Source organism: Carassius carassius, chromosome 27 (genome assembly GCF_963082965.1).
Source record: "Carassius carassius chromosome 27, fCarCar2.1, whole genome shotgun sequence".
Taxonomy (NCBI): Eukaryota; Metazoa; Chordata; class Actinopteri; order Cypriniformes; family Cyprinidae; genus Carassius; species Carassius carassius.
Genome location: NC_081781.1, coordinates 683,409 through 710,046, shown reverse-complemented (window position 1 = coordinate 710,046; position 26,638 = coordinate 683,409). Strand labels below are relative to the sequence as shown.

General features: G+C 36.1%; 3 protein-coding genes across 3 annotated transcripts; 1 reads left to right on the top strand and 2 right to left on the bottom strand.

Moving 5' to 3' along the window:
* Positions 1–959: 959 nt before the first annotated feature.
* Positions 960–11,822, bottom strand: LOC132106373 (heat shock protein HSP 90-alpha). The gene is made up of 11 exons (XM_059511993.1): positions 11,665–11,822; positions 10,574–10,723; positions 8,096–8,462; positions 6,712–6,845; positions 5,505–5,816; positions 4,649–4,814; positions 4,377–4,567; positions 3,606–3,753; positions 3,251–3,519; positions 1,573–1,906; positions 960–1,374 (listed from the first exon to the last, which is right to left on the bottom strand). The coding sequence occupies exons 2-11, from the start codon at positions 10,721–10,723 to the stop codon at positions 1,265–1,267; spliced, it is 2,181 nt and encodes a 726-aa protein (XP_059367976.1). The 5' UTR covers positions 11,665–11,822; the 3' UTR covers positions 960–1,264.
* Positions 11,823–12,164: 342 nt separating this feature from the next.
* Positions 12,165–16,140, bottom strand: LOC132106372 (heat shock protein HSP 90-alpha 1-like). The gene is made up of 10 exons (XM_059511991.1): positions 15,956–16,140; positions 15,505–15,871; positions 15,285–15,418; positions 14,900–15,199; positions 14,395–14,560; positions 14,105–14,295; positions 13,879–14,026; positions 13,526–13,794; positions 13,112–13,445; positions 12,165–12,385 (listed from the first exon to the last, which is right to left on the bottom strand). The coding sequence occupies exons 1-10, from the start codon at positions 16,112–16,114 to the stop codon at positions 12,288–12,290; spliced, it is 2,166 nt and encodes a 721-aa protein (XP_059367974.1). The 5' UTR covers positions 16,115–16,140; the 3' UTR covers positions 12,165–12,287.
* A 3,399-nt stretch (positions 16,141–19,539) lies between these two features.
* Positions 19,540–26,586, top strand: LOC132106371 (WD repeat-containing protein 20-like). The gene is made up of 4 exons (XM_059511990.1): positions 19,540–19,839; positions 20,852–21,034; positions 21,799–23,043; positions 25,574–26,586. Exons 1-4 carry the CDS (start codon positions 19,582–19,584, stop codon positions 25,625–25,627), a joined length of 1,740 nt encoding a protein of 579 aa, XP_059367973.1. The 5' UTR covers positions 19,540–19,581; the 3' UTR covers positions 25,628–26,586.
* Positions 26,587–26,638: the final 52 nt, after the last annotated feature.

Here is a 26,638-nt window from a genome sequence, read left to right as displayed (position 1 = left end):
TAGCGAAGTACAATACTTTAAACAAAATATACTTAAGTAAAAGTAAAATTACAGATTTAAAAAATTACTTTAAAAAGTATTAGTACACAAAAAAGCTACTCAATTACAGTAACGCGAGTAAATGTAATTCGTTACTTTCCACCTCTGGTAACCATTTACAATAAGTTTGTACAATTTTAAAACTATTTTTTTTTTTTACTTTTGTTTCTTTAGTAACAATGTATAAAATACGATTGTAAACATTTTTTAAACATTTAAACTGTTTTAGTTACATTTACTAGATTTGAAACTTTTTTTTTTTAATTACCGTTTTTCTTTTTTTGGTAACAAGGTTGTACACTTTTAAACTGTTGTTTTTATATATTTTTGTTTTGGGATTTTTAGTAGCATTTTATAATTAAGAACATTTGTAAACTTGTTTTTTTTTTAAAGATACAATTTATAGTAAGATTTAAACATTTGTGTTTTAAGCATTTTTATTTTATTTACAGTAAGGTTATTAGTTTTACGTGTTCTATAATGCATTTTTTTTTTAAATAACGGATCAACATTTTTAGGACTATCATTTAAATTAAAAAGCAAATTTCAACAGTAAAATACAATAATATGTATTCACCACTGTAATATTTAAATTATGCTGTTTTTAATGTGTCTAGACAGGACGGCTTTGAAGTTTGCACTATGTTTTTTTTTTTTTTTGTAGCAACTTACAAGGTTTAAACACTTAATGTTTTTAAGTTTCTGGGTGAATCAACATTTTTATGATTCTAAAATCATTTAACAACACATCATTTCCATGTTCAATTAAATTTAGCTACATTTTCAAGAAAATGTCAACGATCCAAAAACCTGTAAAGGTCCTAAAACAGCCTTCTACTTCTTAAAGCGAAATGTTTTGTTTGTTATTGTGGTGAAATGTAACCTAAAGGAGTGTTTAGTGAAGACACCGGCATCAAACGATCTGATACGGTAAGCTTTATTTCAGGATCCCGTCATGTCAATAATACAGTATCAGTGTCCCTTAAACACTCAAAATCAAAGCTGGAATGTCAATCAATAAATACAAAACAGTGCATACAAAAAAAATAATATGTATATATACACAATAAAGGGAATGTGGGATGACGAGATGTTTCCGAAAGCTTTATCAACCAAACTGAAATGAACAGGAACTGTGATGTGGTCAAGAACAACAAGAGTAATCAATAATCTGAACAATAATCTTTTTACAGAGCTACAAACACGAAGGGCTCAGGGTTGGCTCTCAGTCGACCTCCTCCATGCGGGACGCGTCCTCGTCTCCCTCCAGCGCAGGCATGTCCTCGATGGGAGCCGAGCTCGGCTCTTCTGTGCACACATCGTCCTCGTCAATGCCTGAAACAGTCCGAAAAACAACATTAAAAGCTTGTCTCATTGCATGCATCTTTCCTCATTTCTAGTTTGCATTTGCTTTATTTTTGGCCAAATACTGTCCTCCTAACAAACCACACATCAATGGAGAGATTCACTAAATGAACTCTCTAAATGACTGGTTTGTGGTCCAGGGTCACATGTTTCATGTGTGAGACCCACCTAACCCCAGTTTGATCATCCTGTAGATGCGGTTGGAGTGTGTTTGTGGGTCGTCCAGCGTGAAGCCCGAGGAGAGCAGAGCCGTCTCGAACAGCAGGATCACTAGATCCTTCACTGATTTGTCGTTCTTGTCGGTTTCTGCTTTCTGGCGGAGCGTCTGGACGATGGGGTGATCGGGGTTGATCTCCAGGTGCTTCTTGGCTGCCATGTAGCCCATGGTGGAGTTATCCCTCAGAGCCTGGGCCTTCATGATCCTCTCCATGTTGGCCGTCCAGCCGTAGGTGCTTGTGACGATACAGCAGGGAGAAGACACCAGACGGTTCGAGACGCTCACCTGACACAGAGATCAACAGAGCGTTAGCAATCTAATGCAATGTGTAGATGCACCACTGCAATGCATTTATGTGCTTTCAAACCAGAAAATCAATTAAACTACTAAAACATGAAAATATATAGCTGCCGTTTAAATTTTAGAGACACGTGGAAATTATTTAAGATTAGATCAATTCAAATTAGATTGAATAAATATAAAATTACAACAGTAGTGTACGGTTAAAGCTATAATCACAGTGAGAGAGGAAACATTTAAATGTAATTGGAAATAAATATTTCCCAAAAATTATTTTAATGTATTTATTTTTCACTGTATATTTTAGGGGTTTATACATAGCACCTTTTACAATTTTAGGCACAGAGTGCAATAATGTGAGATTTAACTGACTACATACATAATAAAATTTTAATAAAATTGAGTTTAATTAAGTAAATAATACAGCTAACAGTACAGCACTATAATTATTAAAATGTAATAGAATTTAAATTACAAAGAATTAAACATTTTCCACATAATATTTTATATATTTATATTATTTTTCAAAGCATATATTGACTATATTAATAAGAATATGCAGCCTAAAAAAAAATAAAAGCTAAATAATAAGACAAATCCCCATAATATTTTATATAATATTTTGACTATAAATTGACTATATTAATAAGAATATACAGCCTAAATAAAAAAAATAAAATAAAAAATGTTAATAAGACATATCCACATATTTTATATATTTATATTATTTTTCAAAGCACATATTGATTATAGTAATAAGAATTTACAGCAAAAAAAAATTCTAAATTCTAAAACATATTCCTACAGTGTATAAATAAACTATATATACCGTATAGTCGCACCTAAGTATAAGTCGCACCAGTCCAAAAATACGCCATGACAAGGGAAAAAACATATATAAGTCGCATTTATTTAGAACCAAGAGAAAACATGACCGTCTCCAGCCACGAGAGGGCGCTATGTTTATTAGGGGCAGACTACAGGAGCACTGAGCAGCATAGAGCGCCCTCTGGCGGCTGGAGACACTCATGTTGATAAATAAGTCGCACCTGTCTATAAGTCACAGGATCTGCCAAACTATGAAAAGAAGTGTGACTTGCAGTCCGGAAAATACGATATAATATATATATATATATAAATTATAGAACTAACAGTACAACAAGGAGAAGAAAAATAAATGTGAAATACAAACTAGACCTATCCAAATATAATTTCACATATTTATAATATGAATTTGAACAGTGTAGGTTGGGTTTTTTAACATGACTCTATGCAAAGCCACTATTTTAGGATGTTGGTTCATATTTGGGAGCTTGAGTTGATCTTTACCTTCTCCACTTTCTTCTCCAGGATGTCTTTCATGATCTTGCACAGGTTCTCAAACGTGGCCTTCTTCTCCTCCTGCTTCTTCTTCTCGTCCTCGTCCTCGGGCAGCTCCAGACCCTCTTTGGTCACTGATACCAGGTTCTTGCCATCGTATTCTTTTAACTGCTGGACGCAGTATTCATCGATGGGCTCGATCATGTAGATCACCTCCAGACCGGCTTTACGCAGACGCTCCACAAAAGCAGAGTTGGCCACCTGATCTTTAGTCTCACCTTTGGATAAGAAGAAGCATGCAAATGTGAGTTACAGTCATGTATACAGTGATGTCCAGTGCATGGAGAGCTCAGGGCGTCTGTACCAGTGATGTAGTAGATGTGCTTCTGACTGTCCTTCATGCGAGTCACGTAGTCCTTGAGGGACACCATCTCGTCTCCAGAAGATGATGTGTAATATCGGAGCAGGTCTGAGAGTTTCTTCCTGTTCTGAGAGTCTTCATGGATGCCCAGCTGTGTGGCGGGAAAATATAGATATCACTGACTCTTCAGTTAAAAGAAAGTCTTATAATATTTTTACCTTTCTTTAACAAATGTGCAATTTTTTATTTTTTTTTGTGAAAGAAAAGTTCAGTACAATAGAGAGTGATAATTTAATACAAACTAAATAATAATAGTAATAAAATCGAAATAGATAGAGTTAAAAAATGAGTCTCTGGGGTATATTTGTAGAAATAGACAACAATACATAGTATGAGTCAAAATGATTAATTTCTCTTTGATGCCAAAAATCATTAGGATATTAAGATCATGTTCCATCCAGATATTTAGTAAATCTCCTACCGTAAATATATCAAAACTTATATGCAATGCTAAGAACTTCATTTGAACAACTTTAAAGATGGTTTTCTCAATATTTAGATTTTTTTGCTCACTCAGATTCCAGATTCTCAAATAGTTGTATCTCAGACAGATATTGTCTGATATATTCTTTTATTATTGTATTATAAGTGATCGGTTTCTTTCCTGTTCATTCCTGTGGAGCTGCCTCGAATCAATCGGCTTTGTATAAAGTGCTCTACCAATAAATCAGTCTTGAGTTGAAGCGCTATAATACATCTCCGCCTGATCTTCACCTTGATGTTCTTGGAGAACTGCTCGTAGTATTTCTTGTAGTTGTCTTTGTCCTCGGAGAGTTCGATGAAGAGCTCCAGACACTTCTTGACCAGGTTCTTGCGGATGACCTTCAGGATCTTGCTCTGCTGAAGCATCTCTCTGGAGATGTTGAGCGGCAGATCCTCAGAGTCCACAACACCCTTAATGAAGTCTGGTGAAGAAGACAGAGATCATATTAGGCTCTGAGGCTGAGGCTCCTGGGAAATAAATCCTCCCGGATTCAGAAACTTACTGAGGTATTCTGGGATGAGCTCGTCACAGTTGTCCATGATGAAGACCCTGCGCACGTACAGCTTGATGTTATTCTTCTTCTTCTTGTTCTCGAACAGATCGAACGGAGCTCTGCGAGGCACAAAGAGCAGTGCGCGGAACTCCAGCTGACCCTCCACAGAGAAGTGCTGACAAACACACACACTTCAGCTTAATATTTCAGAAAATATGACACACAATGCAATGAGAAACTAACACTATGATCATTAGCGTGTCACCAGGTCACATGACCTCCTCGTGTTGCATAGGCTTAGCTTTTTAGGAAATAAAAATATTGCACGCTTGATATCATTTAAAATGTAATCTGATTAAGAAAATGCATATATATATATATATATATATAAATAAATACATAAGTATAAATGTATATAATATGCAAATATTAAAATTTTAAACTAATTACACAGTTATGTGATCGATATCATATTTAATCACATACAAAATAAGTTTTTGTTTTCATTATATATATATATATATGTGTGCTGTGTATATCCTATTATATACACACATACAGTATATATATATTTTTAAAGTATTGAAATGTCTATTTATATGCATATAACTTATATTAAAATTATATTTATTAACATGCATATTATAACGCAAATGCACATAATAAACATAGCATTCACATATATATTATGTAAACAAAAACTTATTTTGGATGCGATTAATCGCTTAATAGCACTATTATATATATAATGTATGTGTGTGTGTGTGTGTGTGTGTGTGTCTCTCTGTGTGTGAGTGTGTGTGTGTATCTGGCAGTAAATAGCCAGTTTTTGACTGGTTTGACTCGTTAAGGTCTGGTCAGTCACCTTGACGGCCTGGTGGTCCTCCCAGTCGTTGGTCAGACTCTTGTAGAACTCGCCGTACTCCTCGTTAGTGATGTCATCAGGGTTGCGTGTCCACAGGGGCTTGGTCTTGTTCAGCTCCTCCTGGTCGATGTACTTCTCCTTGATCTTCTTCTTCTTCTTCTTGTCGGAGCTCTTGTCATCGTGGTCCTCGTCGTCGGAGCCCACGTCTTCGATTTCGGGCTTGTCCTCATCCTTCTCTTCCTCCTTCTTCTCCTCCTTCTCCTCTTCCTCCGCCTCGTCGTCGCTCACCTCTTTGTCTCGCTCCTTCTCGACCTGAAACCAACGAGACGCTTTCATCAGTAAAACAAAGGTGTGAAGCACTGCTTATATTACTGGAAGACTTTATATATATCTGCAAAGAGCTTCATTACTAGATTGATGTGTGTCAGGAACCTTAGGGAAAATATATTGCTGATGTATTTTTGAGAACAATATATAACAAAATAAATCATTTGTTTATTTGCATGTCATGTGACATTTAACCAGCATCATAGAACATTAAGCCGTAAATATTACCCTTTACACTTTATCAAAAGGTATTACATGCATATTTCAAGTTAACTGAAGTAGTTACTATTTTTTTAATGTTTGCATTTTAATATGTGATAAAAACATTTAATTTTAATATTTAAGGAATATTAGAATTTTTTAGTTTTTTGTTCAGATGCATGATCTTTAACAGATAACAAAACATGCAAATGTTGTTAATTACTAAAATACTACCCTTAAGTTAAAATTATGAATATTATTAAAGCTTTTATAATTATATTTGAATATAATATAAAAAAAATTAAAAGGATAATTAATCAACATCAGAGAAGTGTAAATATATTGTTATATTTCGAAAATATAAATTTATCGTTAATCTATTAACTATATTTTTCACAATTATTTCTCATTTAATAAAAATAAAGTTAACATAGAGTTAACATCGTTAATCTATTAACTTTTTTATTTATTATTTATTATATTTCAAACAAAAATTTGAGAAATAAGTACATTTAAGAAATCTTAAGTAAAAGATATATTTATATTTCTTGTTTAGCTACATATCATCACTAAACATCAGAGAAGTGTAAACATGTGAATGTGCTGCTAAACGATTGAAATAATAACCTGATGGTCAGGGAAAGCTTTATTTGTATGTTTAGGTTGTTTTGTGACTTACGAAGAGTGTGATGGGGTAGCCGATGAACTGCGAGTGCTTCTTGACGATCTCTTTGATCCGTCGCTCTTCGATGTACTCCGTCTGATCCTCCTTCAGATGCAGGATCACTCTAGTTCCTCGACCGATCGGCTCGGCTACAGAGACACAAACATCTCCCATAAACCTCAGGCACAGCTCACATTCAGCATTTCAACCACAATCTGTCGAATCATTCACTAAATCAAACTAGGGCTGGCGAAAGATATCGGAATTTCGAATATTCGTCGAATTTTTTATAAAAATCCACATTGGACTGCAAAAACATTGAGACTTTATGCCTGTTTTTTTTTTTTCAATCCATTGCATCTCATTTTTTTAAGTACTCTTTGTGATCAAAAATACAGAAAAAAATAATTAATTTGCTAAATATTATTACAATATGAAATAATGGTTTCTGTTTAAATGTCCTTTAAAATATAATGTATTTCTGTGATGCTCCGCTGTATTTTCAGCATCATTCCTCCAGTCTTCAGTGTCACATGATCTTCAGAAATCATGAAAATATGATGATTTATTATTAGAATTATCAGTTCTGTGCTGCCAAATATTTTTTTGAGGATTTTTTGATGAATAAAAAGTTAAAAAGAACAGCACTTAGTCAAAATAAGTCTTTTCTAACAATTAAAATTTCGTCTTATCAATTTAACACATCCTTGCTGAATAAATGTTTTCATTTCTTTCAAAAAAAAGAAAATAAAAATACTAATTTACTGAGCCCAAACTTTTGAGCAGTAGTGTATATTGTTAGAAAAGATTTCCATTTTAAATAAATGCTCTTTTTTAAAACTTTCTATACATCAAAGAATCCTTTAAAAAAAGTATCACGGGTTCCAAAAAAAAAAAAAAATTATAAAGCAGCAAAACTGTAATAAATCATCATATTTTCATGATTTCTGAAGATCATGTGACACTGAAGACTCGAGGAATGATGCTGAAAATACAGCGGAGCATCACAGAAATAAATTACACTTTAATGCATATGTGTATAAAATAAAAAATAAACATGTATTTTCTATATTTTTGATCAGATAAATGCAGCCTTGATGAGCAGAAGAGAAAATCGTTCTGATGCCAAACTTTTGGACGTTTCTAATTATTTAAGCGACTTACTGTATATATGGTTAATAAGTATTATTTTAAATATTATGGAATTTTTTCCCCCCAAAGACATTTCTGTTATTTTATAGATTTGAACAAATGTGCATTAGTGATATTTTGCTCGATGCGCCCTCTTGTGGCCTCAGGAGAGAAGACAAAGCTTTTTTCCCCCCAACTGAAGTTATGCCCTTTAAATTACAAAAGCACAAAACTTTTGCCATTTTGACCGTCTTCAAACGACACTCACAGTTGTCCACTTTAACGGTGAAGGATCCTCCAGCGGACGACTCCCAGGCGTACTGCTCGTCATCGTTGTGTTTGGTGATGACCGTCACTTTCTCGGCCACTAAGTAGGCGGAATAGAAGCCCACTCCGAACTGACCGATCATGGAGATGTCCGCTCCGGCCTGCAGAGCCTCCATGAAGGCCTTGGTGCCGGATTTGGCGATGGTTCCCAGGTTGTTGATGAGGTCAGCTTTGGTCATGCCGATACCGGTGTCAACGAGGGTCAGCGTGCGCTCTTGTTTGTTGGGAATGATTTCGATTTTAAGGTCTTTTCCTGAGTCCAGCTTGCCTGGGTCTGTGAGACTCTCATAGCGGATTTTATCCAGAGCCTGATGGAAGGTAATAATATTTCATTTGGTTTATTACTTTTGGTCGCTTAGGATATATTTGTAGCAATAGACAACAATACACTGTAAATTTCTATTTTATGCCAAAAATCATTAGGATATTAAGATCATGTTCCATGATGATATTTAGTCAATTTCCTACCGTAAATATCAAAACTTAATGTTTGATTAGTAATATGCATCGCTAAGGACTTCATTTGAACAACTTTAAAGATGATTTTCTCAATAGTTAGATTTCTTAGCAGATTTTCAAATAATTATACCAGACAAATATTGTTCTCCAAACAAACCATACCTCAATGGAGAGATTATTTATTCAGAAAGTTCAGAAAATAGACTCTTATGACTGGTTTTGTGCTCCAGGGTCACATATTAAAAGCTTTTAAAAGACATAAAATGTAATATGCATTTTATTATTAATATCGTATTACCAACTGTTCTTGATTCACCTAATGGAAAAACTACTTGAAGGCAACATTCTTTTAATTCTTATTAATTTGCATTCATATTTTTAAAAGCACTGTAATATTTTTTTGCACCGTGCATCTTTTTGTTTTGCTGTTTGCATGTCATTATGGAGGTATTGTTTACTTAAAGAAAAAGGCTACATGTCATTTTTTTAACTTTAATAGTAACTATTAATTTGTTGCAGTCGTTTATAGAGGTGTAATGATTCACTTGTTTTATCGATGCATTGATTACAAACCCTGACAATGCATATTCATCGATCTCGAAACATGATTTTTGAATCTTGAATCGTCGATTTCAGACAGTATTCCGCTGCGAATCGAATGAATCATGATTTCTATAGTGATTCAGCGCATTTTATTTTATGAAAACGAGATTAAACTGAAAGTGATCTTGTGCTCGTAGACGTTTCAGATATCTACAGCTAATCTGAATAAAAGCAGAATTAACTGATGAAACATTAAGACAATAAACACATTAAATAACTTTTATTACAGTACAGAAACTATAAAGTATATTTTCTACTTTATTCTGTGCAGGAAATGTAAATAACTGTTTGTAGTATACAAAACGATTAGTAAAAAAGGATAGATGTAGAGGAAGCATTTATATAATATAATCCTGTGAATGCAGAATCAAATCGTTCTTGAATCGACAACCTATGAATCGTGAATCAATCCCCCCCCCCCCCCCCCCCCCAAAAGATTCAGATTAAGCTTAGAAATGTACCATTTTCGGATTCTGTGTATAAAAGCAGTCACTTTGAAATTAAATTGCATTGGATTTATTTGAAGCATTTTCATTGTAGCCTATTATTTCTGAACATATAACATGTAAGACAAGTTTGTACAAGATTTAGCTCATGCATCTTTTCTGCAAAGATATTTAACAAGTGATTTGTTTGACATTTACATCATATTGAGAATAGAATAGTCTTTAATGAGAGGGTAAATAAAGAAAAAAAGTAATTTGAATCATGTTTTAATAACATTTTAAGATGACTGTTTAAAAATCGGTCATGAAAAAAAATATTAAATTAAAATATATTTTTTTAAAGTACTACTTATTTGAAAAATACTTGAAACCTACATGCCATTTTTTTCAAATATTATATGATTAAAAAATATTAATTGATATTATTATTTTTAAAACCAACTTCTGTTACATGGCTTGAAGTGTAATGTAACCAGTAATAAAAATAACAATTAATTTAAAAATAAAAAATGCATCAAGCCTACGCATTTTTTTCAGTATGCAAAATTGCTTAAATGTAAACACCTGAAAAAATTAAAAATATCTTAAGGATGCACTTATTCGTTTGCATTAATTCAAAAAGCAGTTTGTTGTATTGTTAGTAACATGCTTATTGCTTTGTTAATAAACTACACGGCTAGAGCCAGTAATAATAACAATGTAGCTTTGCAGTACAAAAACAATATGCAAAGTGTTTACATAATGAAGGCTACATGCTTTCTTAAATTACTTCAAATTATAAATTATAATAAATCAAGTTGTGAAAAGTTTACAGCAAATTAGATTTGTCATGGTGTTGTTGATGTTGCAGTTTGTTTATTATTACTATGCTACTTACTACACTATAACTCATGTATTACACAGTTACGCACATCTGAAGAGTTGGAGATGAGCTCCCTGAGGAAGATCTCTTTGTTGGAATAGAAAGTGTTGATGATGAGAGACATCAGCTGAGCGATCTCAGCCTGGAAGGCGAAGGTTTCTGCTTCCTCCTCCATCGGATTATCATGTGCCTCTGGCATCTGTGTATGGCAAACACAAATATATCATATACACAATATTTGATGAGTGAGCTGTTGCTTCAAAGCATGTATCTGAGTTAATATGCATTAGGTTTCAACATGCATTTGGCTTATTAATGTAGTATGCATCACTATATAACCTTCACAAGCTAACCTGTAATATAACGACTCAAAGCATGGTTTAATTCAATTGCAAAATGGTTGCATTAATGCAATAGATAGATAGACAGATAGACAGATAGATAGATAGATAGATAGATAGATAGATAGATAGATAGATAGATAGATAGATAGAGCTTGTACGAACTCATGCGCCTCCTGTAGGTCCAAACGTGCTATTACAAGCTTCTAGAAAATACCAAACTCTCTGCAGTAACTTGCTTGCATTAACATGAGCTTTAGATCACATGCAACTAATTCAGTCATTAAAACACTAATGCATTCTGTTAAACTTATTAAGCATAACTTAAGTCATTAATACGCATGCATACAAATCCTATATCTAAAATGCACTTTTAAGATAACCATGCATGTGTAATAATGACGTCTGCTGTGCTCGAATGCGTTCTTAAGCATCTTTATTGATCGAGGATCTTGTAAAAGCCTTGTTTATTCTCTCTGAGGTGATGTTACGTTAAAACTGATCAACTCCTGATGGTCTGAGGACTTGTTTACGGTAACGTTTGCATTTAACGCTAGAAATACGTCCATTTAAATATAGTTACATCAACGTAATTATGTAAAACACTTCATATTTGTTAAGATACACGTTGAAAATCGCCGTGTATTTACGTGTAACTTAGTAGCATCAAAACCGTTAAAAACGTTGGCGTATGAATAAGGCGCGAATAAACGTCGAATATCCTCTCAGTATTTGCGTGAAATGACAAATAAGTTGAATGATGATGAACTGGGATGTTATTCTGGTTCTATATTCTTACCTTGAGTGGTTTATTGGAGTGATTTAGATGAACCGATTCCCCGTTAAGCCTGTGAGAGTTTTCTCCTCAGCTGTCACTGAGATTTGAGAGATCCTCTTATCGCGTGCGTTACGCCGGTGGCGCGCTTTTATACGTCTTGACGGGAGAGTTCGAGAACGCGGACGCTCTGGAAATCTCTCGAATCTTCTCAGTGCTTTCCTAATTCCTATGGGCGCAGGGGGAGGGGCTTGGCTGTCAATCATTCGCATCCTCCATTTCAACCGTTAAAGGGGGCGGGGCCAAGACTGAGGGAGATTAAATTTCTAGAGCTCTTAAGAAAACGGAAGAAATAAAGACTGACTCCAGATCATATTTATATCAGTAGTAATTTATTAAAAACGTTCAAGTCAGTTTTACAAAAAAAAAAAAAAAAAATTTGCTTATATTAGAAAACCACAGAAAATTCAATTTTCTGGTACACGAACTAGACACACACACACACACACACACACACACACAAAAACATTAAGATAAATTTAATTGGCTTGTTAACGTTCACATTGGGATGTGGAGATTGTTTTTTTATTACAAAAACAATAAATTAAACACATTAACAATTTAGTGCTATGTACACTAAAACCCTTTTAGTCGACTTCCTCCATTCTAGAACCCTCTAGAACTGGCATATCTTCTTCTGCAGGCTGAGCAATGTCTTCTACAGCAGAGTCATCGTCATCAATGCCTATAAGAGAAGAGATTTAATATAATCAAGTCATGTTCTCCAATGAAGACTTCACCCTTGAAAATAAAGGCCATAGAGGAACCATTTTTGGTTCCCCTAGAACCTTTCAATGAACGGTTCTCAAAATAACAATTTTTTGTATTAGTGTAAAGAACCATTTAATTATCTTAAGGATTTTTTAAAACTATAAAGAACCTTCTGTGTAATGTAAAAGTTCCATGGATGTTCTTCGTGGAACCATAATGACCCTTTATTTTTAAGAGTCCAATGGTGGACCAGTATGTTTTAGAAGATGGTTCTTAAAATAACTATTTTTATTGATGTCAAAAACCTTTCAATAATCTAAATAACCTTTTTCTAATAATAAAAACCTTTAGCGCTGTTGTTAGTGAAGTTAAAGGTTCTTCACAGACACATCGAAGCCAATAATGACCCTTTATTTTTAAGACTCTAATGGTTGACCAACATGTTTTAGTGGATAATTCTTCAAAAGAACCATATTAAATAAGTGTGAAGAACATTTTAATGCTATTTCCACCCCACTATGCATTGGAAAGGCTCCATTGATGTTAAAAGTCATAGATGCCAATAATGAACTAATTATTAAGAGTAAGAGTTTTTGATGGGCGTTACCAATAACCATTAATGCATTAATAATGCATTAATAACAGTGATATACTAGGCCCTTGTGTATAAATGTAGAATTTTTATTGCTATCCAACTTACCAAGACCAAGTTTAATCATCCTGTAGATGCGGTTGGCGTGTGTTTGTGGGTCTTCCAGAGTGAATCCAGAGGAAAGCAGAGCGGTTTCGAACAGCAGGATCACCAAGTCTTTCACAGCCTTGTCGTTCTTGTCAGCTTCTGCTTTGTCTCTGAGGGTCTCGACGATGGGATGGACGGGGTTGATCTCTAGATGCTTTTTAGCGGTCATGTAGCCCATGGTGGAGTTATCCCTCAAGGCCTGAGACTTCATGATCCTCTCCATGTTGGCCGTCCATCCGTAGGTGCTTGTGACAATACAGCAGGGCGAAGCCACCAGACGGTTTGAGACGGTGACCTGTTTGGACACACTGTCATTTAATGGCTCTGAAGAGTGTGCAATTCAAAACCAAAGTCTAGTATGCTAACGGCTCATACCTTCTCAATCTTTTTGTCTAGAATGTCTTTCATGATCTTGCATAAGTTCTCATATTTGGCCTTTAAATCTTCCTGCTTCTTCTTCTCGTCCTCGTCCTCGGGCAGCTCCAGACCCTCTTTGGTCACTGATACCAGGTTCTTGCCATCGTATTCTTTTAACTGCTGGACGCAGTATTCATCGATGGGCTCGATCATGTAGATCACCTCCAGACCGGCTTTACGCAGACGCTCCACAAAAGCAGAGTTGGCCACCTGATCTTTAGTCTCACCTTTGGAGAAGAAGAAGAGCAAGGTTTATAAGAAAATGAATTGTGTGTTAAAATAATGTTTAAATTAATTTTCTAACTACTAACCAGTGATGTAGTAGATGTGCTTCTGACTGTCCTTCATGCGAGACACATAGTCCTTGAGGGACACCATCTCGTCTCCAGAAGATGATGTGTAATAGCGGAGCAGGTCTGAGAGTTTCTTCCTGTTCTGAGAGTCTTCATGGATGCCCAGCTGCAATTGGGAAAAGCTATTTTAGCCTGGAAATATGATAGTTGTGATTTTCAATAACTTCTCAAAAAGTTAACACACCTTGATGTTCTTGGAGAACTGCTCGTAGAACTTCTTGTAGTTGTCTTTGTCCTCGGAGAGTTCGATGAAGAGCTCCAGACACTTCTTGACCAAGTTCTTGCGGATGACCTTCAGGATCTTGCTCTGCTGAAGCATCTCTCTGGAGATGTTGAGCGGCAGATCCTCAGAGTCCACAACACCCTTAATGAAGTCTGGTGAAGAAAGTTGAACTCGTTTACATCCAAACTCACAAGTCAAATTGATATCCCATGTATAATTTGTAGGAATTGTTTGGAAATGAAGACACTTACTGAGATATTCTGGAATGAGTTCCTCGCAGTTGTCCATGATAAAGACCCTGCGCACGTACAGCTTGATGTTGTTTCTCTTTTTCTTGTTCTCGAAAAGGTCAAAAGAGGCTCTTCTGGGTACAAACAATAGAGCGCGGAACTCCAATTGGCCCTCAACTGAGAAGTGCTGCAACAACAAGACGATTGGTGGTTTAAAAGCAAGAATATTGGTGGTTTAAAAACAAAATGATTGGTGGTTTAAAAACAAAATGATTGGTGGTTTAAAAACAAAATGATTGGTGGTTTAAAAACAAAATGATTTGTGGTTTAACAAAAAGAAAATTGGTGGTTTAAAACCAAAATAATTGGTGGTTTGCCAACAAAACGATTGGTGATTTAAAAACAAAAGGATTTGTGGTTTAACCAATAAAAATTGTTGGTTTAAAAACAAGGCGATTGGTGGTTTAATCATCTAGTCTACTCGATAAGAACTCCATCCATTATCTGACTCAATATTCCTACCAACCTTAACAGCCTGGTGGTCCTCCCAGTCGTTGCTCAGACTCTTGTAGAACTCGCCGTACTCCTCGTTAGTGATGTCATCAGGGTTACGGGTCCACAGGGGCTTGGTCTTGTTCAGCTCCTGAGCGTCAATGTACTTTTCCTTGACCTTCTTCTTCCTCTTGTTCTGACCATCTTTGGTGTCTTCATCTTCATCGGCACCCAAGTCCTCAATCTTGGGTTTGTCTTTCTCATCGCCGGCCGCCACCTCCTCCTCCTTTTCTCCTTCTTCAAGGTCAACCTCTTTCTCTCTCTGTTTCTCAACCTGCAAGATGAGGATCAATGCTTTATTTGTTCAAGTGGAGAGGAAGCAAGGTTTGCAGTTCTGGTACCAAAGTACAAGCACTTACGAAGAGCATAATGGGGTAACCGATGAACTGAGAGTGTTTCTTCACAACTTCCTTGATTCTCTTCTCCTCAACATATTCGGATTGATCCTCTTTAAGGTGGAGAATGACTTTAGTGCCACGTCCAATGGATGGACCTGTAATTCCAAAGCAAATGCATATTCAAGTTCCTGTCCTTTTATAGACAAAAAAAAAACCAATAAACACTTATGAAGGCTCATACCGTAATCTGGCTTCACTGTGAAGGAACCACCAGCTGCAGATTCCCAGATGTACTGCTCGTCATCGTTGTGTTTAGTGATGACTATGACTTTCTCGGCCACTAAGTAGGCGGAATAGAAGCCCACTCCGAACTGACCGATCATGGAGATGTCCGCTCCGGCCTGCAGAGCCTCCATGAAGGCCTTGGTGCCGGATTTGGCGATGGTTCCCAGGTTGTTGATGAGGTCAGCTTTGGTCATGCCGATGCCGGTGTCGATGACTGTAAGCGTGCGCTCTTTCTGATCGGGGATGAGTTCAATCTTCAGGTCCTTGCATGAGTCGAGTTTGCTTGGGTCTGTCAAGCTCTCATATCTGATCTTGTCCAATGCCTATTTTGAAGATACGCATTGTGTTATTGTGCATTTTTGGAACAAAAGTTGGTACACAAACGGAGAACGCACTGATTGACTTACATCTGAAGAGTTGGAGATGAGCTCCCTGAGGAAGATCTCTTTGTTGGAATAGAAAGTGTTGATGATGAGAGACATCAGCTGAGCGATCTCAGCCTGGAAGGCGAAGGTTTCTGCTTCCTCCTCCATCGTGGGCTGTGTGGCGTTCTCGGGCATCTGCATAAAAGATACATAATAAGGATTATTATAAATAAGGATTCTAGAACATAAAGCATTAATATATTCCATTTAATTAATTTGATTTAAATATATTTCTATCGGTCCTTTAGTAATTCTTACTAAATATTGATATTTTAACTTATTTTATATTCCTCTGATTTACATAAATATTTTTATGTTTATGTTGTTAATAAAAAATGAAAGAATATAAATATTGACTTTGGTACTTTGTTAAAATCCCTTTTATATATATATATATAATAGTTTTTAATATTTTTTGTTTTTAGTTTTTCATGTGCTTTCTTTAGTTAAAGTTTTAGTAATTTTGTTATGTGTTTTTATTCATTGTTGTTGTTTTAAAATATGCCTATGTAGCATTTATTTATTCATGATTTGTTTCCTTGGAATTTTTCAACTTTTTATTTTATAGATTGTATTTTAGTTAACTACAATAATCCTGTTCAAATTACAGATACATTTGAAAAAAAAGAAGAAAAAAAAAAGGGTTTTATATTGTCAGATTTTCCAAGTAAAAAAACTTTTATCTCTGACCAAAAGCCTTTAAACTTTTAAATGAATGATAAAAAGCAACAGCTGATCCCATTGAATCAACAGCACATGTCTAGCACCTGTCACTACGAATATAAACGGGGAAGGAGCGTCACGTGTCACAGAAGGCACATGCTGCAATCATGCCACCTAAAGTGTCCTTTATACCACATTTTGGGAGGTTTTACTAATGTTATATGACCTATTCTCATTTTTAGGATCATATTTTGAGTTACTCTGATTTAACAAATTGTCTGAAAAGCCCCAACTGTCTAGAGTCGGCATGCTTGCAGACATGTGCTCTAAGATTCTGTATGAAACACATTTAATGTGCTTATATATATTTTTTTTTTATTATGAATGTAAGGAAAATGTTTGAAATATCTAGCTGTTATAAAATTTTGATAATGCAAATAAATAAAGAAATAAAATATTTACTATCAATGCCATTCAAATGTTTCTATGCTCTGATACAATTTTAACACATTTTGAAAAGCACTTTTAAATTAAATTTGACGGTTTTAAATTCAAAATTTTTTTAAAGCAGTGCAAACCACAAATTTAATACATGGAGTTTTTTTTATCTCTTACCTTGATTATTGATTGTCTTCTGTAGAAAACGTCTGTGCAAAAAGTCTTCTGGCGTATGGAGATCTACTCCACTGACGTTTGCTTTGGGTTTTTGTCTCTCTCTTGCGTTGACTTCTCGTCGCTGCTTTCGCGTTCTCTGCCGAGCATCGGGCCTTCTTCACTCTTTATATACTTGTGAGCAAATGTTCTCGAAACCTCTATTGAGAACTTTCCAGAAGGAATGTGCTCTAGAGTAAGGAGGGGTGATAGAGAGCTAAAGTAAGACCAGCAGGCCGTGTGTGTGAGACCAGGCGAGATGAGTCCACTACCATATAACCCTCTTGTCCTTTTTGGGGCAGGGAGCCACAAGAGTTGTCTGTCAATCAAGGCCAGAAGGTTCTGGGTGTCACATGCGCTGCAAATCTCCAATGCTCATTGGCTGCATCAGCGAAAGATTGCAAAATATCACAGGCTTTGAATTGAGGTGGCAGAATTCACACAAGTCACCTGTGAGATGAAGGTTCCCATGCATTCTAGTGCATTCTTGCAGGCCTTCCTTAACCTCCTTGTGTTGCAATTATGGCCCAGTTGTGTTGTGAGTCAATGACACCCATTGGTTTTCATGCAACTTGCCAAAAAATAACCCTAACCCTACAATAAAGATTCTGTATTTGCTCAGTTGTTTCAACCCTGTGTGAGTTTCATTCTTCTGGTGAGCACAAGAGGAGAATGTTTGTTGCTCAAAACCTCATTTTAATGCAACTATCATCTAATTATATTTCCTTCACTATCCTTAGAAAGAAAACTAGTTATGGTTGGTAATTTGCTGCCCCAAATGTTTAGATTGTGATATGAATGTTATTGAAACTAGAGACAATAACTAGAAAAATGAGTAGTTAGTGCTCTGATCTCGACCTTTAAGTGTTTTAACTGATTCTTTTCTTTAATGTGTTTTATGTATTGTAATATATATGTTCTCAGGAGATATGAATTCTCCTGGCAGTCTGTTATTGACCAAAAAAAAAAAGGTTTTTAATTAACTTGCCTGGATAAATAAATAAATAAACCAAACAACAGACGGTAGCCATTGTCCATTGTGTGGAAAAAACCTTTGAATGGAATTCAGTGTCTAGCAGCTGTTTGGTTACCAAGATTCTTAAAAAAAAGAAAAAGAAATGCTTCAAAATTAAAAAAAGAAAAGAAAAAATGAACACCAATTGTGTTAAAAAAAAAATGTTTCGTCCTATTATGGATCAGTTTAAACGATTATGTTCAAAATTAGCTGCACGGACCAAAAAATGTGGATGTTTTTATTTATTTATTTACTTTTTTTTGGGGGGGGGGGGGGGGGGGGTGATGACACTTTGTAGCAACTATTCACATACTGATTTGCAAATGACTATTATTTGTACTTAATATAAAAACCATTTATAGTTATTTGTATTCGGTGTAATATAAATAGTTCTAAACTGGGATTCTCACCCTCACTGTCAGTGCTGAAAAACAGTTCAGCTCTGGATATAATTAGAAGTGAATTATAAGTGTGGTATCTCACGTTTATTTTCAGTGGAGATCCAAACAATAACAACCCAAAAAAATCTTTTTTTGTGCTGATTTGTGTTTTTTAGCTGCAGTTGTTTTCTGACCAGAGGAGGCACTGCACTGTTTTCCAGCACTTTCCTTCCATTAGACAAGTACAGTGTGTTTCACAGGCGCTTCAAGAAGCACACACTCAGATAAACTCACCAGACGTTGTGCGTCATGAATATTAATTACGTTACGTGACGTTCAACGCTGCTTAACTTTATGTATCCGTATGTATTTTTATGTATTAATACTTTACAAAATCGCTTTTATAAGATACATTTGATGTATTTTAATTTTCATGTTTAGTGTAAATGTCACATCTACACAGAAGTGGGAAAATAAGCATAAATCGACATTTTTTTATTTATTGATTTATTCTGTCCAGAAGTGACAATGAAATGCATTATATTCGGATTATTATTTTAATATTAATTTATTTTTGGCTTATGTTCATGTTAAAAATGTTAATATGCATCATTAATCATGAAAAAATCAGCAACCACGGCAAAACTAAATAAATAAACAGGCCTAAATAAATAAATAAACAAACAAATCTGGCCAAATATATATATTTAAATTAAGAAAATATTTAAAACACACACACACACACATATATATATATACTTTGCTGTATATTTTTTTGCCAAATTTTCAAAACCATGATTTATCTTCTCAACTAAGTCGCGTGAACGCGCAGCGCTGTCAGTCCCGCGCAGAGGAGGAGGGGCGCGCGCATGCTCGTGCACGAGGCGGAATGAATACTAATGTGGAAGATGGCGGCGGATGGAGGCGGAAAGGAGGCGAACGAAATTAAAACTCAGTTCAGCACACGGGAGGGCGTCTATAAACTCCTGCCGAACTCCGAGTACAGCCGACCGAACCGCGTGCCCTTCAACTCGCAGGGCTCGAACCCGGTGAAAGTCTCGTTCGTGAACGTGAACGATCAGTCCGGTAACGGCGAGAGAATCTGTTTCAATGTGGGCCGGGAGCTTTACTTTTACATTTATAAAGGCGTCAGAAAGGTAACGGCTTGGTGACAGCTGCTGGGACTCTTTCGTCCGCTTTAAATTAGTTTATGCCAATAAAACTGACAGATGCATGTGCAAAAATAAGTGTGCATTGGTCAGGAAGAGTGTTAGACTGCGCACTGTGTGTATATAATGTTTACAACTCTAGTTTAAATGTAAATGCAATCCAAACCTCCTGCAGATCCAGAGTTATGTACGCGTTAAAGCGGTAAACCTGTTGCATGATGTTTAAATACAGATGCAATCCAGAACATAGTTTGTAGTCATTGTTTTGGAACAGATGTAAAGTTATGCATGATGTACGGGGCTTGCATTCTGTTGCAAACATTTGCATTATGTGGTAATTATATAAACACACGTTTAAAACTCAAAAACTTAGAATATGTTTGCTTATTTTTTTCTTTTCTTTTTTTGCACAGGGTAACCTGTTTCAACGGGTCACAAATTAAATAATTCAATAATTTAGGTTTACAGAATCATATGCATTAGGGCTTATGTGTAATGGTTATATGTAAATACATTTAAAAAGTGTAGTTTATATACTAATGCATCTTATAATTAAATGCACATTCACAGATTTTTGCCCAGATCCATAGTTATGCATGAGTTTTGGGGTGGGTTACCTGTTGCATTATTCTGTTTATGATACCATTAACATGTAGCCTAAAGTGCATCTTAAATCCTAGAATGCACTCTGTCCTGTTACAGGCAGATTTAAGCGAATGCATCAGGTTTTGGGTGGGTAACCTGTTGCATGATGTTGCAATGGGTCCTGAATAATATTATTCCATAAATTGTGTTTACAGCATCATATGCAAATAATTTTAAATGCATACAAGTGCAGCCCAGAATATATTGTGCATTAACTGATTCAGATACAGATCATGTGTGTGTGTATTAATTTGTCAGTGAGACCTGAGATCTTTAATTGCTAAATCATACATTCTGTAGCCTAACGTCATGCATGTGAATATATATAATTGCTGCTTATTTCTGATGTCACCAGGCCACTGACTTGAGCAAACCCGTAGACAAGCGGATGTATAAGGGAACGCTTCCCATGTGTCACGACTCCAATGCTCTGACCGCCACAGCGGAGAGCGTCTCGCTGCTGGTGGGTTTCTCTGCAGGGCAAGTACAGCTCATTGACCCCATCAAAAAGGAAACCAGCAAACTTTTTAATGAAGACGTGAGTCCTGAACTCCATTCTAGCAACTTCTTTATTTGAGATTAAACCTAAACCGTTTTAACCTACTTTTTAAGTCAGTGATCGGGACTAGATCAGATCATCATGTTTTTTCATGTTTTGAGGATTTTATGTTAAGGAAGATACATTTTGTTGTCTTTCTGATAGAATTAAATGTTTTTTTTTGTTTTTTTTTTTAAATAAATGAATTATATTTTACATCAAGAAATCTATTTTAGGAACATTATTTTATTTTTTGCAACAACAGATTTAACTTGTTGAGAAGTCAGTGGTTTTAGCTTCACATAAAGAGTGTTTAAAAAAATTGTGATTTAAGACTTTTATCTTATTTTGTTAAATTGTTTCGTCTTTGCATAAATTCTAAAACAAAATACACATAAAATTTGAGATATTAAATAATGAATAAATAAAATAAATTATATTTTACATCAAAGAATTAAATACATTTTATGACCATTAAGTCACAGTAAAAAAAAAAAATAATAATAATTATAATGTGATTAATGGCCTTTATGTTAAAATGCAAAATTTGATCTTTGTAATATATATATTTAAAAAAAAACAGTATTAAGTAAAATGAATAGATAAATAATATTTTATATTAAGAAAATGTAATATATTTTAGGACTATTAAGATTTTTATTTATTGTTTATGTTTAGTTTGCAACAACATTTGAATCTATTTTTGGACCTTTTTTGCATCTTTTGTAATTCTGTCTCTCTCTTTTTTGTTTCTGTTCTAACAGAGACTAATTGATAAGACAGCGGTGACGTGTTTAAAGTGGGTCCCGGGTTCAGAGCACCTGTTCCTGGTGGCTCACAGCAGCGGATGTTTGTACCTGTACAATGTGGAGCACACCTGTGGAACGACTCCGCCGCATTACCAGCTCCTGAAGCAGGGCGAGAGCTACGCCGTTCACACCAGCAAGAGCAAATCAGCCCGCAATCCTCTCCACCGCTGGACGGTGGGCGAAGGCGCGGTTAACGAATTTGCTTTTTCACCTGACGGAAAGTTTCTGGCCTGCGTCAGTCAGGATGGATTCCTTCGCGTCTTCAGCTTTGACGCGACAGAGCTGCGAGGCACAATGAAAAGCTACTTCGGTGGGCTCCTGTGTGTTTGCTGGAGCCCCGACGGACGATTCATCGTAACAGGCGGGGAAGACGATCTTGTTACGGTCTGGTCGTTTTCGGACGCCAGGGTCGTCGCTCGCGGACGAGGCCACAAATCGTGGGTGAGCGTTGTTGCATTCGATCATTGCATCACTAGCGTTCAGGATTGCAAAGCGCAGGCGGAGTTTAGCGGAAGCGACGAAGACTTCCATGACGATGCGCAATTCAACGGAAATCGCGAACGGGCGAATAGCGCTCAATCTGGACTATCCAAACAAAATTCTACGAATGGTAGCGTGACTTATCGGTTTGGATCGGTCGGTCAGGACACTCAGCTATGCTTATGGGATCTTACAGAAGATGTTTTGTTTCCGTTATCCAGAACAAGGACTCTAACGAATGCAATGAGCGGGGAAACCGGCGCTAATGGAAACAATAGCGCGAACTCTTCGTTACCGCACTCAAATAGTTTGCAGCACTCGACAGGCACCAGCCCAAACAGCAACAAACCAGCCAGCATCGTAGACAGTGCTTTGATCGTGACAGGGGTTAGCAAATTCGCGACGTTAGCTTTGCACGAAGTGCGCAAGGAGCGGAATCAGGAAAAGGAGCACAAACGCAATCACAGCATAAGCTTCATCAGCAACAAGAGCAGCGACAAGGTCCACCAGATCATTGGTGCACGAGCGGCTAAAACGGATGTCGCGAAGATGCCGGGAATGACTTCGTGTCCGCGCATGGAGGAAATCCCGCTTCTGGAGCCGCTGGTTTGTAAGAAAATCGCCCACGAGAGACTCACAGTGTTGATTTTCCTCGAGGACTGTTTGGTCACTGCCTGCCAGGAGGGATTCGTTTGCACGTGGGCACGGCCTGGAAAAGTGGTGAGTAGCGACTTCTGGGTTGAGTTTAGTGTGTGATGTAGGGATGTGACAATTAACCACGAGCCAGTTGAAAATCTATTTAAATATGTGACGATTCAAATCGGTTGAGATGCTGAACAAATCACAATTCATTTAGGGGTAGGAGTTTATATGAATGCATGTGTGAAGGGAAAAGTCTTTAGAAAAGCTTAGATGGTATTTTTTTTCTTTTCTTCTTGCCTATGTATGTAAAGCTTATTAAAGTTCACAGTGCGGCACTGCTTTGTTTACAGCGGTAACCAGGGAGACGCTTTAGGCTCCACCTGCTGCAGTGTTCACAAGTGCTTTGTTTACAGCGGTAACCAGGGAGACGCTTTAGGCTCCACCTGCTGCAGTGTTCACAAGTGCTTTGTTTACAGCGGTAACCAGGGAAACGCTTTAATCTCCACCTGCTGCAGTGTTCACAAGTGCTTTGTTTGCAGCGGTAACCAAGGAAACGCTTTAATCTCCACCTGCTGCAGTGTTCACAAGTGCTTTGTTTACAGAGGTAACCAGGGAAACGCTTTAGGCTCCACCTGCTGCAGTGTTCACAAGTGCTTTGTTTACAGCGGTAACCAGGGAAAAGCTTTAATCTCCACCTGCTGCAGTGTTCACAAGTGCTTTGTTTGCAGCGGTAACCAAGGAAACGCTTTAATCTCCACCTGCTGCAGTGTTCACAAGTGCTTTGTTTACAGAGGTAACCAGGGAAACGCTTTAGGCTCCACCTGCTGCAGTGTTCACAAGTGCTTTGTTTGCAGTGGTAACCAAGGAAACGCTTTAGGCTCCACCTGCTGCAGTGTTCACAAGTGCTTTGTTTGCAGCGGTAACCAAGGAAACGCTTTAATCTCCACCTGCTGCAGTGTTCACAAGTGCTTTGTTTGCAGCGGTAACCAAGGAAACGCTTTAGGCTCCACCTGCTGCAGTGTTCACAAGTGCTTTGTTTGCAGCGGTAACCAGGGAAATGCTTTAATCTCCACCTGCTGGCAGAGAGTGAATCTGCGTCTCATTCAGCTCGTCTGCTGTTTCTGTTTCATAAATATATTTTTTATGTGTAGTTTCACAAAACTATATGGTACAATGTCAAACCATTTTGTTTTGCGTCAAATTTCGATATTATAAAATCTAATTTAGGTTATAAACTGCTCATGTTGCATGAATGCTGCATCTTTGTTTGGATCGTGATTCAAATGCAGTGTTTTCCTCTCATTTTAAATGGAAAGAGCACAGACAATATTTTTTTGATTTGGGGCTTGTTTTAAAATTTTAATTTAGTTTTATTTACATTTACATTTTGTCATTTAGCAGAGGATAGAAGCAATCAAAACCTACAAAAGAGCAATAATATGCAAGTGCTATATTTGTATTAGTATATTTCAGTTTCACAAAGACACATGCAGCATTTTGTCAAAGCAATAAAGGATACATTTATTTTATTATTTGTCCTAAATCTCACTGTTAAAAAAATAAAAATAAATTGTGAATCAAATCGTGAGTTGAGTGAATAATTACATACCTAGTGCGATGTGTTCCATTTGAGATGTAGATGATTTTTTTAAAGAAATGCAGCATTGCATCAGTGTCTCATCAACGGATGCTCTGCAGTGAATGGGTGCCGTCAGAATGAGAGTCTGATAAAAATATCAGAATAATCCACAGCACTCCAGTCCATCAGTGAACATCTGGAGAAGACAAAAGATGAAACACATCCAGCATTAAGATGTCCCCTGAGCCAAAGACTGAAGCTTTTTACCATATGCTTCAGTTTACAGCATTAAATAGAGCATCACTGGTTGAAACTCACTTTTTAGTGTGCATTTGTGTTTTATTAAAGTTTTGAGGCGACTGTTAACATTGTGGTCATGGTGCCAAGTTTTGTTCTTGCCAAACAAACATCTAATCACTGAACCAAAGGGTTTGGGACACAACAGCTAGGAAAAGCAATTATTTGATTGCTAGTGCTGATGCTTTTGCACTGTCTTCTGGGAACACAGATTTAAAAAGACTGTATTTGTCTATTCATTTGAAAGTTTGGGGTGGGTAAAATTTTAAAAATGCTTTTGAAAGAGTCTCTTCTGCTCACAGAGCCTGCATTTATATGATCAAAATACAGTAAAAATTGTGAAATATTATTATAATGTTAAACAGCTGTTTTCTGTGTGAATCTATATTAATATGCAATTTATTTCTGTGATGCTCCGCTGTATTTTCAGCATCATTCCTCCAGTCTTCAGTGTCACGTGATCTTTAGAAATCAGAATAAACATTTCTAATTATTATCAATGTTGATATCAGTATATATTTGTGGAAACAGTGATGCATTTTATTTTTCAGATGAATAGAAAGTTCAAAAGAACAGTGTTTATTTGAAATCGAAACATTATAAATGTCTTTACTGTCACTTTTGATCAATTTAATGCATCACTGCTGAATAAAAGTATTAATTTATTTTTTAAAAACTCACTTTTTCCTCTTTTTTTTTTTTTTTTTTTTTGTTTGTTGTTGTCTCTTTTAGGGTCTGTCGTCATCCCAAAACCAAGACGGCTCTCCCAGCGGGACGGTCGTATAGCTGCTCCCACTGGACCTTCAGACGCATTATATCATGTTTTAGCTGATAAACACACATTCATTATTCACGCCGAAGCCTGTCAAGATCATATTTCACCCTAAAATATTTTGCATAAACAAAATGAAGCCTATTTCTAGGACCGTTAAGATCTTATGCATTATTTTTATGACAATTAAACACACTTTCAGCCTAATTCTTGTTACTGTGATGCAATATACAGTGAAGTACAACGGTAAGTACCTTAATAGTATTTAAAGTATGCCGAGTTTCATTAAAAGCTAAATAATTCCGTCCAAACCGGATGGTTTTCAATACTGTACTGGATATACAATGTTTTTCACATAAGCTATTCAGAATGTGTGTAATTGTAATGAAAATAATGAAAAGCAGTGGTCATTTGGGGTGAAATATGATGATCTCAGCAGGTTTTGAGAGTCAGACTGATGTTCTGTGTTTTCAGTAATTAGTTTTGTTCCCTCTCGGTTCGTTATGTGTTTTATAACCACCATATCGTTCACAGAATCGCAGTCCATTCCTTCCTCTTTCATGAAATCGCTGTATTTCTGAGCTCTGAACGATCAGACTGTCCAGGTGTTTTGCACTGATTGTGGAAACTCTGTTTTTCTCAGAATTGCATTGGAACAAAAGCTGATGCGTTTCATTTATACTTCTGTTCACGAGTGAAAAATCGTTTGCACTAAATAATTAGAAGAAAATGGCTTTACAAATGTTTGGAGTCGTACAGGAAATGCTGTAAAAGCATAAAGAGAACTTGTGAGCATTTATTTTAATATTGTTTCGAATGAAACGGGTTATTGAACAATGTGTAAATAATTTGTAAATTACGGATTTATGATGGATTTAAATAATAATTACACAAAATAGAAAACAGTTGTATTACTAATACAGAGGCATTTATATATATATATATATATAAAATTAAAATGATCTTAAGCATATTTTTGGCTTGTGTTTCATTATCAGATGTTTTTTTTTTGTGTGTGTGTGTGT